Here is a 15992-nt window from a genome sequence, read left to right as displayed (position 1 = left end):
GGATGTCCAAAATCAAGAACGAGCAAATCTGTATCTGGTGCCTGGTGGGAACTCACTTGCTAGACAGCTGTCTGTTCGCTGTAACCTCATGTGATAGAAATAAGGGATTGCGTTGGTGTCTCATATATGAGACCACTGACTCATTCAGGAGGACTCTACCCTAATGACCTAATCACCTCCCATAAACCCCCTACCTCCTAGTACATCAGGGTTTCAGATTTCAACATATGAATTTTGAGAGGACGTAAACCTTCAGTTCACTGAAGACTATACTGAACTCCTTTGTTATGTAATGAAGCTCAAGTTCTAACCATCACTACTAGTGTAAGACAGCACTAATGAAAAGTAAAGGCATTTAGAGTCAAACTTAAAATAATTCCAAGGGGCGCCTGAGCACCTGAGTTGTTCAGTCAATTAAGTGTCTGACTTCAGCTCAGGCCATGATCTCACATTTCGTGGGTTCAAGCCCCAGGTGGAGATCTGTGCTGACACCTCAGAGCCTGGAGCCTGTTCGGATTCTGCATCTCCCTCTCTTTCTCTGTCCCTCCCTGCTCGTGTTCTGTCTCTATCTCTCAAAATATGTATATACAATGGAATACTACCTGGCAATGAGAAAGAATGAAATCTGGCCATTTGCAACAATGTGGATGGAACTGGAGGGTGTCATGCTAAGTGAAATAAGTCAGTCAGATAAAGACACATACCATAGGTTTTCACTCTTATGTGGATCTTGAGATCCACAGAGCACCATTGGGGAGGGGAACAGGGAAAAGGAAAGTTACGGAGAGGAAGGGAAGCAAACCATAAAAGACTCTTAAATACTGAGAACAAACAGAGTTGATGGAGGTTGGGGAAGAGGAGAAAGTGGGTGATGGGCATTGAGGAGCCAGTTGGGATGAGCACTGGGTGTTCCAATTTGGCAATAAATTATATTAAAAATAAATAAAATATCAAATAAATAAATAATAAAAAAACATTACATTTGTTAAAAAAGTAAACATTCCAAATAGAAGGTATAGATCAAAAAGCAGGCTGTGGGAGCGCCTGGATGGCTCAATTGGTTAAGCATCCAGCTTACAGCTTTGGTTCAGGTCATGATCTCACAGTTCGTGGGTTCAAGCCCCACATTGGGTTCTGTGCTAATAGCTAGCTCAGAGCCTGGAGCCTCCTTCAGATTCTGTGTCTCCCTCTCTCTCTGACCCTCCCCTGCTCATGCTGTCTCTTTCTGTCTCTCAAAAATAAAGAAAAAACATTTTTAAAAAAAGCAAGCTGTGTTTCAGTAAGTGAGAATTTTAAAGGTCTAAGTTAATCTGTACAATACCAATAGAAAGGAGTGTAATGTTTTTGCATACGTATTACCCACCTAGTATCTACCAAATACCATACCGAGCATATTCATTCAACAAATTATATCATGTGCCTATTACTGGGGATGCTACAGCAAACAAAACAACAGTAATTTTTGTCCTGGAAAGCTTACATTGTGGTACAGGAAGACAGAAAATAAGCAAAAGAAATAAATTCTATCTCAAGTTAGAAGAGGAGAAGCAAGGGAGAGTAATATAGAAGGCTGGGAGGAAGATCGCCATTTAAAGTAGGGGGGATGGGCAGGGATTGCCTGAGGAGAGGACACTGAAGCAAAGACTTGAAGAACATCTCGGGGGGAGGGGAACAGATATCTAAAATACAGACGCAGAGGCTGGAACATGCTTTTGTTCCATCTTTAAAGAAGTGGGATGGGGAAGATTGAGCCAGGGGGAGAGGATGAGGAGGTGAGATTATGGTGACTGGGCGGGTTGGAGCAGGGGCATGGTGTAGGGGTGGGGAAGCAGACTGTGCAGAGTCTTGTAGACCACTGTAGTATCCTAGGCCCTGACTGTGGGGGGAAGAGGAAGGTGTTAGAGCATTTCAAGCAGGGGAGGAGCATGACCTGGCTTACATATTTAAAGAATTTCTTTGGCTCCTCTGCGGCAAATAGTGGCACTAAGGCAGAATGAAAGAGACTAGTAAAGAAATTTTTGCAGTGATTCAGCAAGAGGTAATTGCAGTTTAGAGGATGGAGGTTGTACTAACAGTGGATTCTGGATATATTTTGAAAGTAGAGCCAACAGAATTTCCTAACAGATCAGATGCATGGGGTGAGAGAGGGTAGAGCAACTTCAAGGTCTAGGGCATGAACAACTGAAAGGATAGAGTCGCCATCAACTGCAATGAGGAATTAATTTGGGAGAGAGTAGACCTTTGATTAAATGTAAGATGCCTGTTGACATCCCAGTAGATGAGCCTGGAGTTCAGAGGAGAGATCAGAACATTTGGGAGTCTTGGCATATACATGTTATTGAAAACCATGAGGCTGAAAGAGGTGACCAAGGGAGTGAGTGTGGGTAGAGAAGCCCAAGCCCTGGGGCAATGAAATACTGAGACATTAGGGAGGTACAGGAGAATCAGCCAAGAGGACTGAAGATGAGTGGCCAGTGAAGTAGGTGGACAGGGCAGGGGGTGTGGTATCCCACAAGGCTAATTGATGAAACTTGCAAACAGAAGGAGCAATTATTAAATGCCGGCAATGTGCCAAATAAAAGATTACAGACATCATCCCATGCCGCTCTTCCAGCAGCCCACCGAGGTAGCAGTTAGCCAGATTTACGTGTGTGAGAATGGAGGCTCAGAGAGTTTAGATAACCTGCCAGTGGATACATGAAAGAACTGAGATTCAAACAGGACTGGATTGGCCCCACCAGAATTAAACTCCATCCACCTTCTCACTCACTACAGTTACTTGGGGAAAAGAATGTGTGAAAAATTGAAAAGCATTCATAATAGGAAAATATTAAAGAAATGCAGTGTTGCTATTTACAAGTATTTAAAGTCACTAGGAGAACAAAGTGTTACCAAGAAACAATACTTCTAGACTGTGTCTAATCAAGAGGAAATGTTGCAAAAGTAGCATGTCAGTGTTTCACTGAGTAAACACGTCAACTTTAACGTTAGGCCTTGTATAAATAATTATCATAAAATCTGAGTCAAGTTTTTTCAGATTTTCACTTTTTTTTCATTTTCACTTTCTCCTACAAGCAGAGTTTATAAATATCCACATATTGCTTACAAAAGTTTCATCCATCACAAGGAAGGGTTTTGCTTCATAGGTTCTTTTTTTTTCAAGTTTATTTATTTTTAGAGAGAGAGAGAGAAAGCGCATGAGTGAGGAGGGGCAGCAAGAGAATCCCAAGCAGTCTCTGCACTGTCAGTGCAGAAGAGCCTTATGTCAGGCTTGAACACACAAATCATGAGATCATGACCTGAGCCAAAACCAAGAGGTGGATGCTTAACCGACTGAGCCCCCCAGACTCCCTTGTATTATAGGTTTCTAATAAAATAGCAGTGGCATTGAATTAATTTCTACAATGAGAAGAATCTTTCATAAAAAATAAAAAGCACAAGCTTTCTTGGTGATATTTAATTCAGTAATCCAATCAAATTTGAATAAGTATCTAAATTTGAAGTATTTATTCAAACAATCCTGCCAAATTTTCAGCTGTCAAATTAACTTCCAACTTTACATACACCAATTCTTGGAAAGTACTAGATTTTTAGATTCTTAGCAAAATCCAAATATTTGGCAACATTGATGATTAATACTCTGTTCAGTGTAAACAGCTGCTTACCTGCCGTGGCCAGCACTTCATCTCCTGGCATTGTGACTTGTCCTTTTGACCACAGCCTGAGCAGTTATCTAGAAAACTCCCTCAGCACCCTGAACAGGCATGCATAGCTTGTAGGAATACTTAGACTGTATCCTCTGAATTGCCTCTTCTTTTCCCAAAGAGGGGATCTTAGCCGTCTATTTTATGTTAAGACCCTGTTAGGGGAAAACACTTGGGATGAGCACTGGGTGTTGTATGTAAGCCAATTTGATAGTAAATTATATTTAAAAAGAAGAAGAAGAAGAAAAAGACCCTGTTAGGAGGTAAGACCACTTTAGTTTCAAACGAACAGCATGCGTCTATAAAAATTTAACCAATGATAAATAATGCTAATCGAATGACAGATGCGTGCACTGCCATCAATTCCCTCTTCCGCATCCTGCCTTCACTGAGAGCAGAGCTCACAAACTGCCGAGAAGCCCTGGCATTAATCAGTTCCACTTCCACTATCCCTTGTCTTGGTAAAGCTTGCTATGGATGCATTTCCCTGGTTAAAGAAATTGTTCAAAGCTTCCTTGCTAAAATAAAACCTTAAGTGAGGAAAGGGAAACTTTGCCATGCCTAAAAATAAAGACCCTCCACCCTTCCCCCTCTCCTGCCATGAGATTACTTATTACATCTGTACAAAGTTTAGAATTTCAGACTTTAGGACATTGAGGTCATCCAGAGGTTACTTTTCTCCCAGTCAGATACAAACACATAAAATTGCTCACTTACTTCTTCTCCCAGCCCCCCTTAAAGGAGCTAAAGCCACAGTTACATGTGCTCATATGTGACGCAAAATCCTATTTTTAAACTCAGACAGAATATATCATTAGTCATGTACAGAAGGAAACCATTAAAATCCAAAAGGATGGAGCAACAGAACTCCTTCATGTTGCCAATTGCTTCTAAAACTAATTCTAAATACAACAGAGGCTGCAAATACATGTATGCTGTCTCATTCAGAAAGGTACAGTTTTTCAACTCGCTTATGCCAAGTTATGAGTATATAAGTATTAGACCCTAAAAAGGAAGAAAAATGCAAAACCATACTTATTTTTCTGCTTAATCATATCTGTTTAATCATCTGCTTATTCTGCTTGATTGTATTTCAGAATCAAACATTATTTTTAGAAATTTGCTTAGAAAAATTAATATCCCAAACTGCTAAGGCACTAAGAATTAATGTTAATGTTGTTCATGTTTATCATATAAGAAAGGGTTTCTCCTTTAAAAAAATACTTTCACAAAAAAAAGATTTAATCTACAAAGGAGACTCAATTTTTAATTTGTTAATTAATACATTTTCTTAAGTAACTTTTAGATACTGTAAGGTACCGTAAAAACTTTAAGGTACTGCCATCCTCTTCAGACTTTCAAAAGCCAGCAATTATACACCTCATATGAAATGATGATTTTAAAAGAATGTCAGTAACACACATTCATGGAGAATTGCCTATCATACCAGTGATGCATTCTAAGAGTGATGTTTGTGGAGAAGTTTAAGATCTGTCAACATGCTTTGTAGAATTTTTTAATACAGCCAAGTAGTACAAATACTACTTTAATTTTTGAACACTTTAGTATAATTAGCTAGTAAAATACATACACTTGAAACCACATTATGAGGTCCCAGATTAGTGGATGAATCATCAAGTATTTTGCCCTTCTTTTTATTTTCTTTTTTTAATTTAAGTATAATTTACTGCCAAGTTGGCTAACATACAGTGTGTGCAGTATGCTCTGTATGAATCACTTACATACAAAACCCAGTGCTCATCCAAACGTGCCCTCCTCAATGCACATCATCAATCTTTTTGCCTTTCTTTTTATTTCTAACTGGACTGTATAAGAGAGGACAGGGGTCATAGTTAATTCATTATTGTGTTCTCCTTTGTCCTTTAAATATAAGCTGCTCAGTAAATACTAAGGAACAAGCCAATAAACATTTCTTATTTTGTCTCCTACATTTCACAAACTATACAGTAGTTCTTTGGATACTTTATGATTTCATTTTCCCCAAAGAGGTTTTTGAAATGAAAAATTCATAAGAGTTAGGATAGCTGGAGGGTCCTCAAATTTATTTATATATATATTTTTTTAATATAGTTTATTGTCAAGTTGGTTTCCACATAATACCCAGTGCTCATCCCAACAAGTGTCCTCCTCCATGCCCATCAACCATTTCCACCTTTCTCCCAACCCTCATCAACCCTTAGTTTGTTCTCAGTATTTAAGAGTCTCTTATGATTTGTTGCCCCCTCTCTCCGTATGTATTTTTTCCCCTTCCCCTCCTCCATGGTCTTCTGTTAAATTTCTCAAGATCCACATATGAGTGAAAACATATGGTATCTGTCCTTCTCTGCCTGACTTATTTCACTTAGCATAACACCCTCGAGGTCCATCCACATTGCTACAAATGGCCAGATTTCATTCTTTCTCATTGCCATGTAGTATTCCATTATATAGATAAACCACATCTTTTTTTTAATTTATTTTTTTCTTTTAAAGTTTATTGTCAAGTTGGTTTCCATATAACACCCAGTGCTCATCCTAATAAGTGCCCTCCTCCATGCCCATCACTCTCCTTCCCCTCTCCTCCACTCCTATCAGACCTCAGTTTGTTCTCAGTATTCAAGAGTCTCATGGTTTGCCTCCCTCCCACTCCCCAACTATTTTTCCCTTTCCCCTCCCCCATGGTCCTCTGTTAAGTTTCTCCTGTTCTACTTATAAGTGAAAACATATGGTATCTGTCTTTCTCTGCCTGATTTATTTTACTTAACATAACATGCTTGGAGTCCATCCACATTGCCACAAATGACCAGATTTCATTCTTTCTCATTGCCATGTAGTACTCCATTGTTTAGATAAACCACATGCTCTTGATCCATTCAGCAGTTGATGGACATTTAGGCTCGTTCCATGATTTGGCTATTGTTGAAAATGCTGCTATGAACATTGGGGTACATGTGCTCCTATGCATCAGCACTTCTGATCCCTTGGGTAAATGACTAGCAGTGCTGTTGCTGGGTCATAGGGGAGTCCTACTGTTAATTTTTTGAAGAACCTCCACACTGTTTTCCACAGCAGCCGCACCAGTTTACATTCCCACCAACAATGCAAGAGGGTGCCCGTTTCTCCACATCCTCACCAGCATCTGTAGTCTCCTGCTTTGTTCATTTTAACCACTATGAGTGGCGTGAGGTGGTATCTCAGTGTGGTTTTGATTTGTATTTCCCTGATGATGACTGATGCTGAGCATTGTTTCATGTGTCTATTGGCCATCTGGATGTCCTCTTTGGAGAAGTATCTGTTTATGTCTTCTTCCCATTTCTTCACTGGATTATTTGTTTTTCAGGTGTGGAGTTTGGTGAGTTCCTTGTAGATTTTGGATACTAGCCCTTTATCCAATATGTCATTTGCAACTATCTTTTCCCATTCTGTCGGTTGCCTATGAGTTTTCTTGATTGTTTCCTTTGCAGTGCAGAAGCTTTTTATCTTAATGAGGTCCCAGTAGTTCATTTTTGCTTTTGATTCCCTTGCCTTTGGAGATGTGTCGAGTAAGAAATTGCTGCGGCTGAGGTCAAGGAGGTTGTTTCCTGCTTTATTCTCTAGGGTTTTGATGGTTTCCTGTCTCACATTCAGGTCCTTCAGCCATTTTTGAGTTTATTTTTGTGTATGGTGTAAGAAAGTGATCTAGTTTCATTCTTCTGCATGTTGCTGTCCAGTTCTCCCAGCACCACCTGTTAAAGAGGCAGTCTTTTTTCCATTGGATACTCTTTCCTGCTTTGTCAAAGATTAGTTGGCCATAAATTTGTGGGCCCAGTTCTGGATTCTCTATTCTCTGTCTGGTTTGGGAATCAAAGGGAGTCTGGCTCTCATAGAATAAGTCCGGAAGTTTTCCTTCCATTTCTATTTTTTGGAATATTGGTCTATGTGTCTGTTTTTGTGCCAATACCATACTGTCTTGATGATTTCTGCTTTGTAGTAGAGGCTAACGTCTGGGATTGTGATACCTCCCATTTTAGTTTTCTTCTTCAATATTACTTTGGTTATTTGGGGTGCAGTTTTGATTGGGATTGCAGTGAATATGTAATTGCGTTGGGTAGTATTGACATTTTTAACAATATTTATTTTTCCCATCCATGAGCATGGAATATTTTTCCATTTCTTAGTGTGTTCTTCAATTTCCTAATAAGTCTTCAATAGTTTTCAGCATACAGATCTTTTATATCTTTGGCTAGGTTTATTCCTAGATATTTTAAGGTTTTTTGTGCAATTGTGAATGAGATCAGTTTCTTGATTTCTCTTCCTGTTGCTTCATTTTTAGTGTATAAAAATGCAACTGAGTTCTGTACATTGATTTTGTACCCTGCGACTTTGCTGAATTCATGGATCAGTTCTAGTAGGCTTCTGGTGGAGTTGGTCGGGTTTTTCATGTAGAGAATCATGTCATCTGCAAAAAATGAAAGTTTGACTTCATCTTGCCTATTCTGATGCCTTTTATTTCCTTTGTTGCTTGATTGATCATGCTAGGACTTCCAGCACTATGTTAAACAACAGCGGTGAGAGTGGACATCACTGTTGTATTCCTTGTCTCAGGGGGAAAGCTCTCAGTTTTTCCCCATTGAGAATATTAGCTGTGGGCTTTTCATAAATGGCTTTTATGATATTTAAGTAAGTTCCTTCTATCCCAACTTTCTCGAGGGTTTTTATTAAGAAAAGATGCTGTATTTTGTCAAATGCTTTTCCTGCATCCATTGACAGGATCATATGGTTCTCATCAATCTTTTGCTAATGTGATGTATCACATTGATTGATTTGCGAATTTTGGGCCAGCCCTACAACCCAGCAATGAATCCTACTTGATCATGGTGAATAATTCTTTTTAGATGCTGTTGAATTTGATTTGTTAATATCTTGTTGAGGATTTTTGCATCATATTTATAAGGGATATTGGCCTGTAGTTCTTTTTTTTTGCTGGGTCTCTGTCTGGTTTGGGAATCAAAGGGAGTCTGGCTCTCATAGAATAAGTCCGGAAGTTTTCCTTCCATTTCTATTTTTTGGAACAGCTTGAGAAGAATAGGTATTAACTCTGCTTTAAATGTCTGATAGAATTCCCCAAGGAAGCCATCTGGTCCAGGGCTCTTATTTGTTGGGAGATTTTTGATAACTGATTCAATTTCTTCCCTAGTTATGGGTCTGTTCAGATTTTCTATTTCTTCCCATTTGAGTTTTGGTAGTGTGTGGATGTCTTCTAGATTGTCCAGTTTGGTAGCATATAATTTTTAATAGTATTCCCTAATAATTGCTTGTATTTCTGAGGGATTGGTTGTAATAAATTCATTTTAATTTATGATTTTATCTATTTGGGTTCTCTCTCTTTTCTTTTTGAGAAGTCTGGCTTGAGGTTTATCAATTTTGTTAATTTTTCAAAAAAACAACTCTTGGTTTCTTTGATATGTTCAACTGTTTGGGTTTTTTTGGGTTGTTTGTTTTTTTGTTTTTTGTTTTTGTTTTTTTGATTCTATATTGTTTATTTCTGCCCTAATTTTTATTATTACTTTTCTTCTCCAGGGTTTGGGGTATCTTTGCTTTTCTGCTTCTAGTTCCTTTAGCTTTTCTGTTAGATTTTGTATTTGGGATTTTTCTAGTTTCTTGAAATAGGCCTGCATTGCAGTGTATTTTTTTCTTAGGATTGCTTTTGCTGTATCCCAAAGGGTTTGGATTGTTGTATTTTCATTTTCATTTGTTTCCATATATTTTTAAATTTCTTCTGTAATTGCCTGGTTGGCCCATTCATTCTTTAGTAGGGTGTTCTTTAATCTCCATGCTTTTAGAGGTTTTCTAGACTTTTTCCTGTGGTTAACACCAAGTTTCATAGCATAATGATCTGAAAGTGTTCATGGTATGATCTCAGTTCTTTTATATTTATTGAGGGCTGATTTGTGACCCAGTATGTGATCTATCTTGGAAAATGTACCATGTACACTAGAGAAGAAAGTGAATTCCACAGCTTCAGGATGTAGAATTCTAAATACGTCTGTCAAGTCCATCTTGTCCAATGTGTTGTTCAGGTGATTGTTCCTTTAGTGATTTTCTGTCTAGTTGATCTATCCATTGCTGTAAGTGAAGGATTAAAGTTCCCTACAATTAGCACATTCTTAACAATAAGACTGTTTATGTTTATGATTCATTATTTTATATATTTGGGTGCTCCTGAATTTGGTGCATACACATTTATAATTGTTAGCTCTTCCTGATAGATAGACCCTGTAATTATTATAATGTGCCCTTCTTCATCTCTTGTTACAGCCTTTACTTTAAAGTCCAGTTTGTCCGATATAAGTATGGCTACTCCAGCTTTCTTTTGACTTCTAGTAGCATGATAGATGGTTCTCCATTCCTTCACTATCAATCTGAAGGTGTCCTCAGGTCTAAAATGAGTCTCTTGTAGACAGCAAATAGATGGGCCTTGTTAATTTATCCATTTTGATACTCTATACTTTTGATTGGAGCATTTAGTTCATTTACATTCAGTGTTATTATTGAAAAATAAGAGTTTAGAGTCATTGTGTTCTCTGTAGAATTCATGCTTTTAATGACGTCTCTGGTCCTTTGTGTTCCTTGCAACATTTCCCTCATAGAGTCCACTTAGGATCTCTTGTAGGGCTGATTTAGTGGTGATGAATTCCTTCAGTTTTTGTTTGTTTGGGAAAACCTTTCTCTCTCCTCTATTCTGAATGACAGGCTTGCTGGATAAAGGATTTTTGGCTACATATTTTTCCTGTTCATTACATTACATTACTGCCATTTATTTCTGGCCTGCCAAGTTTCTGTTACTACACTTATGTGTCTACCTTTTTATGTTAAGGCCCATTTATCCCTAGCTGCTTTCAGAATTCTCTCTTTATCGTTGTGTTTGCCAGTTTCACTATGATATGTCATGCAGAAGATCGATTCAAGTTATGTCTCTGTGCCTCCTGGATTTCAAAGTCTGTTTCCTTCCCCAGGTTGGGGAAGTCCTCAGCTATGATTTGCTCAAGTACTCCTTGACCCTGTTTCTCTCTCTCTTCTTCTTCTGGAATTCCTATGATATGGATATTATTCCATTTGATTGTATCACTCAGTTCTCAAATTCTTCTTTTGTGCCCCCTGGATCAATTTATCTCTCTTTTTCTCGGTTTCCTCTTTTTCTATAATTTTATCTTCTAATTCATCTATTCTCCTTTCTGCCTCTTCAATCCACATAATGGCCACCTCCATTTTATTATACACCTCATTTATAGCATGTTTTGATTCATCATGACTATTTTAAGATCCATGATCTTTGCAGCAATGAGTTCTCTGTGTTTTCTATGCCTCTTTCAAGCCCAGCGATTAATTTTATGACTATTATTCTAAATTCTTGTTCTGTTATGTTGCTTATATCTGTTTTGATCAATTATTTAGCTGTCACTTCTTCCAGGAATTTCTTTTGAAGAAAATTCTTCTGTTTCATCGTTTTGGCTAGCTTTCTGTCTCTTACAAGTTTTAAAAGTTTGTATGTGCTCTGCACCTGTGAGTACTGCTATATTAAAGGTAGCTCGTACACTGTCCAGGGCCTGGCTGTTCAGGAGGTGTTCTTTGAAGGGTTTTGCTTGCTCTCTGTTGTTCTGACTTTGGTTATTTTATTTCCCTACACATAGTGGTGTTTTGGACTCTCCACCATGTGTGCTTTGGTTTGTTCCCTGAAGTAGCCCTGGAAAGGAAAACAGACAGACAAACAGGGAACAAGAACACGCAAAAGCACAAACAAATCAAACAAACAAGCAAACAGACAAAAACAAGCAAAAAGCAAAAGGCAGTATAAAAGCCTAAAACCAGAAATCCCGGCTACAAATAAAGAGCAGGATAGAGGCAGTGCTGATGGAAGAGCATATACAAAGAGAAAACTGACAGGGGTAGGGAGAAAGAGAAAATGAACATTGACCAACCAGGCAGAGAGACTGAAATGCTTAATCCAGAGAGACTTTTCTCTCTCTGGAGAAATACAGAAGGAGGCAAGGAGAAAGAAATGAAGATAATGTTACCCAGAGAAACTACATGGCCTGATTATTCCAGAGAGAAAGGAAAGAAGGAGGTGTAGAACATGCATCAAGAGAACGGATTAAATGTGACTTTAAGCAAACCAATAACCAAAGTAACAGCCTAGAGGAGGGAAGAGGTAAGAAGGAGAAAAGGGAGAATATACCTTAATAACAAGAATGGACCTAGAGTTAATCACGGCAGTGTAGCGGTGCTGGTCTGGGGGGAAGGGGTCGTCTGTTTACGTAGCACCTATCCAGCTCAGGTAGATAAACCGCTCCCCAGCCCAGATGGGTGTGGTTTGGTGTAGGCGGTCCTGCCTCCACTGTGGGCCCAGCCTTGGTGGTTGTGGGGAGAAAAATGGCGACTGCCCAGTCCCTTCTCCATGGACCAGGTATCCCAAATCACTCCTTTGGATCCATCCTAACTGTGCCACAGTCGCAGATGAGGTGGGCTGTCTCCTATGCCCCACACCCAGTTGAGTTCCAAGCTCTCGCTCCGTGTGCATTAATGATGCCGCCCAAAAGGTAATCCTGTGAGTCGCAGCACTTCAGGACCTGGGGTCAGTTCCTCCTGATGCCGACTGTGCCCCTGAGGTACCACCCAACCCGGTGGGGACTCCTCTCGTCCCCAGGCATGGGAACAGGTCAACCAGCCCTAGTCCAAAGAAGGCCCCACAACTAGAGATAGGATGATAGGATCCCTCTCAGTCCTGGTCTGAGGTGTTTCTCTTGTCCAGATACAGTCCTACATTTCCTCAGCTGTTTCTTTCTCTTCCCTTTGTCTGAGGATTCTCAAATTTAAAACAAAACAAAACAAAAACTAGAAAAGGACAGCTGCATAACAATGAGGCCTGACAAACAGCTTACAGGTGCCTTATTGCGAACCTTTTTAGGGTTTGAGGGGGGGGTTGATTTTTGTTTTATTTTAGAGAGAGAATGTGTGCAAGTGAGGGAGAGAGCAGAGGGAGAGGCAGGGATAGAGGAAGAGAGAGGGAGACTGAAAGAAGAGAATCCTAAACTGGCTCCATGCTCACAGGTTCAGCATGAGTTCAACATGGGGCTCAATCCCAGGACTCTGAAATCACGACCAAGAGTCGGGCGCTCAACCAACTGAGCCACCCAGGTGCCCTGCAAACCTTTCTATCTATTTTTCCAATATCTTTACATTTTAACTTTAAAAAAAAGGTTAAATTCATAGCATCTCTTAAAAATATTTAATCTTTTCTTACTTTCTCAATTTTAATTTCTTATTCATGTATTTCTGCTCATTGATTTTAATGCTTGATTTACTTAAAATTTATCTTTAAAAAACACTGCTACTTACTGAGAGATTATTACTTCATTTGCAAAACTGCAATTAATACTGCTGGAGAGATATCTCTTATTTATACATTATTACAGCAACAACTGTGAGTTCTTCAAGCTGAGTGAATTTTGAAATGAAGACACCCCCATTATGAATTAAGTCCTTGAGATCCTGATATTTTCTTGCTAACCCATCTATATTTCATGTACACATTTTCTGAAGGAAATCCGGATTTGTGCAAAGCATAAGCAAGATTTGATTATGCACAATGTAAGACAATGTTCAACAAAACACTCTTAAAGTGTAAGTTTTGTGGAAGTAAATGGACTTTAAAAATTATCAATCCTCTTAAAATCAAATATATAAACCACAGAACCATGGTTAAAATAGCCTGTGTGTAGAAGGGGATGGTTTTAAGATAAAATCTTCAAAGAGATTCCCTTCTGCATTACGGAATTGAAATATCTTCATAAAACTGTCTGGTACTTTAAATTCTGTATTAAGGATAACCATTTAGTATCTTTATGGTGTAGCCTCTTAAGTATTTCAATATTATCTGCTTCCTTTTGGTTTACAACTGTATCTTTTGTTCCCAGGTTGTCTTAAACAGCAGCAACAACAACAACCTCTTGAGCTTTTTACTGTTCTATTTATTTCCAGAGTAATGTCATCCTCTTGTTAGATACCATTGGCCGAGCCCTTCGACGTCTCATCCTCCCTTCTGAAGAGGTAACAGACAAGAAATCTTCCTGGTGGAACAAGGAGGAAGCGGTAAGGAATACCCAACTTGTCCAGCAAGTTGCCAAGGACTTCTGTAGTTTTTTTACCTTAAAGACATATGCATGCCCATTCTTCTCAGTGCCTTTTATTTACTGTGCAAGAGAATTCTCTTACTGTATGCTTGTAGATTTTAACACAATACAAATAGACATCGATAACATTAAACCCCAATAGCTTCTTTTCGTGTACATTGTCCTCTCATAAAGACTTGTCAGGACTGAGCTATAATAATGATAGAGCTTCATGAGCTTCTTAAGCATGATATTCATGACAAATTCCTAATTATGCAGTCACTGAACTGTTTCTGAGTTATATGTGTATGTTTTGGATCCATATGATAAACCAATGAGTATGGCACCTGAGTGCCCCTACTGGATAAATAAACATTTGAACTTATTAACTAACTTAAACTGGTAAATAAATTTTAGACCAACTCACGAGACTGTATTCTGCCATTCAGAGAAAGGTAATGGATATAAAATGAGTCTTACCTTCTGCCTTGCAAAACAGCATACTTAAGTCTTAAATGACCATAAAAAAAAAAGATATTTTAAGTGCCACAAATGCATCCAAATCTACAAAAAGAAGTATTTCCTATGTGTTTATATTATGGTATAAATTCCACAGTTACTCACCAGGTAGCATATTTATCTCTAACCAGTATTTGGCGTTATTTTTTTTTTAAATTTTTATCTTAAGGATGTTTTAGCACATAGTTCACAATAAATTTTGAGATATATTTTAGTCCACGTCACCATAAAAGTTTTTGGAGTAAGAGGCGGCTTCTCACAGAATTGCATGTTTTACATGTTGAAGAACTTTATTTAAGGAAAAGCAGCTGAAGACACATGACTGCATCTCACACATTTAATGTGAATATTTTGTTTTGTTTTGTCTTTAGGAAACTTACAAAATGTGTAAAGAATTTTCACACAAAAACTGGCTAGTATTCTACAAAGAAAATGGGTGAGTTTTTTGCTATAGAAGATTTAAACTGGGATCCTTAGTTTATCCATTCTATTTCCTCATTTAATTATACTTATTATAAAACCAATATAACCACATTACAAATATCCTATCGTAAGTGTAACTCATCCCACATTGCAGGAACATTTAAATCCAGACCTACGAAAAGACAGTGTTCGTAATTTCAAAATACAATCGCTACCAGCTTGGTAGTTGTCACCGTCCATTATTTCTTCTTACTCATACCCCTACAGAGTTTAGAGTTTGGTAGATCTGTTTTCTCAACTAACATTTTTCTTTATTATCAGTTGTCTTGAAAACATTCTCTTTAGGGTTACATGAAGTATCATGAAATGACTGTGCCATTGTTACTCAACCATTATCCTCACCATTTCCTTTCAGACAGTTTTCTTCTCCTCTTTCAGGAACAGCCTGACTGTGCTGGATGTTCTCGAAGGGCGAACTCACACCATCTCACTTCCCATCAACCTCAAGACAGTCTTCCTTGTAGCGGAGGACAAGTGGCTTCTGGTGGAGAGCAGAACAAACCAGTGGGTGGATCTTCATAGCATCTCCTAGAGCATTTATCCAGTGTCCTTACTGTTCTGTCTTCCAATGTCTGTCTTTTCACAGTTTCTGAATTTGGCATCTCTATAGGTGAAAGTTAGAAGAAGGGAAGGGAGAAAATTAAAATAAATATTACACAACAGAGTAATCAATAATTGTTTCAGAGAATGACACTGAAATGAACAGTAGAAACATAATGACTTTTATGTACGATACATATTTCTTTGGATTTTTCCTACTAGTACATTGAGAGTTCACTGTATTCTTGCCAAACTAAAGATGCTTCAAAATAGATTTTTTATTTATCCTCTATGCAGAGGGTCATAGCCTGCGTCCTAGAGCTGTTGCATTTTTGAAACTTCACGGAATTCACTCCTTAGAAGTTTCTTCTTCATTCTATCTTGGTTGCTCTTATTTAGTTATATTCATGTTTGTGTTGCCTGCCACCATCGGACTATATACACTTCCTGATGAAAGGGGTATTTTATGCACTTGGCATAAATAGGGTGCACAGAAAATTTTGAGTCCCCCTCCCTCACACATTACTTCTACTGGATAAACACAGACTCTCTCTTCCCCTTGGGTGACAAGCAGAAGTAGCCTGCTGCAAAAAATTTC

At 38.4% G+C, this 15992-nt stretch overlaps 1 protein-coding gene across 3 annotated transcripts in view; it reads left to right on the top strand.

The window, feature by feature from the left end:
* VWA8 (von Willebrand factor A domain containing 8) overlaps positions 1–15992 on the top strand; it is a 334690-nt gene that overhangs the window by 200977 nt on the left and 117721 nt on the right. For all 3 annotated transcript variants that reach the window (XM_029936673.1, XM_029936672.1, XM_029936671.1), the window contains 3 exons: positions 13722–13832; positions 14743–14807; positions 15233–15358. In XM_029936673.1, coding sequence (XP_029792533.1) covers positions 13722–13832; positions 14743–14807; positions 15233–15358 — 302 coding nt within the window. The remainder of the gene's footprint in view (positions 1–13721; positions 13833–14742; positions 14808–15232; positions 15359–15992) is intronic.

This window comes from Suricata suricatta, chromosome 4, assembly GCF_006229205.1.
Source record: "Suricata suricatta isolate VVHF042 chromosome 4, meerkat_22Aug2017_6uvM2_HiC, whole genome shotgun sequence".
Taxonomy (NCBI): Eukaryota; Metazoa; Chordata; class Mammalia; order Carnivora; family Herpestidae; genus Suricata; species Suricata suricatta.
This window is presented reverse-complemented; position numbering and strand designations above follow the sequence as displayed.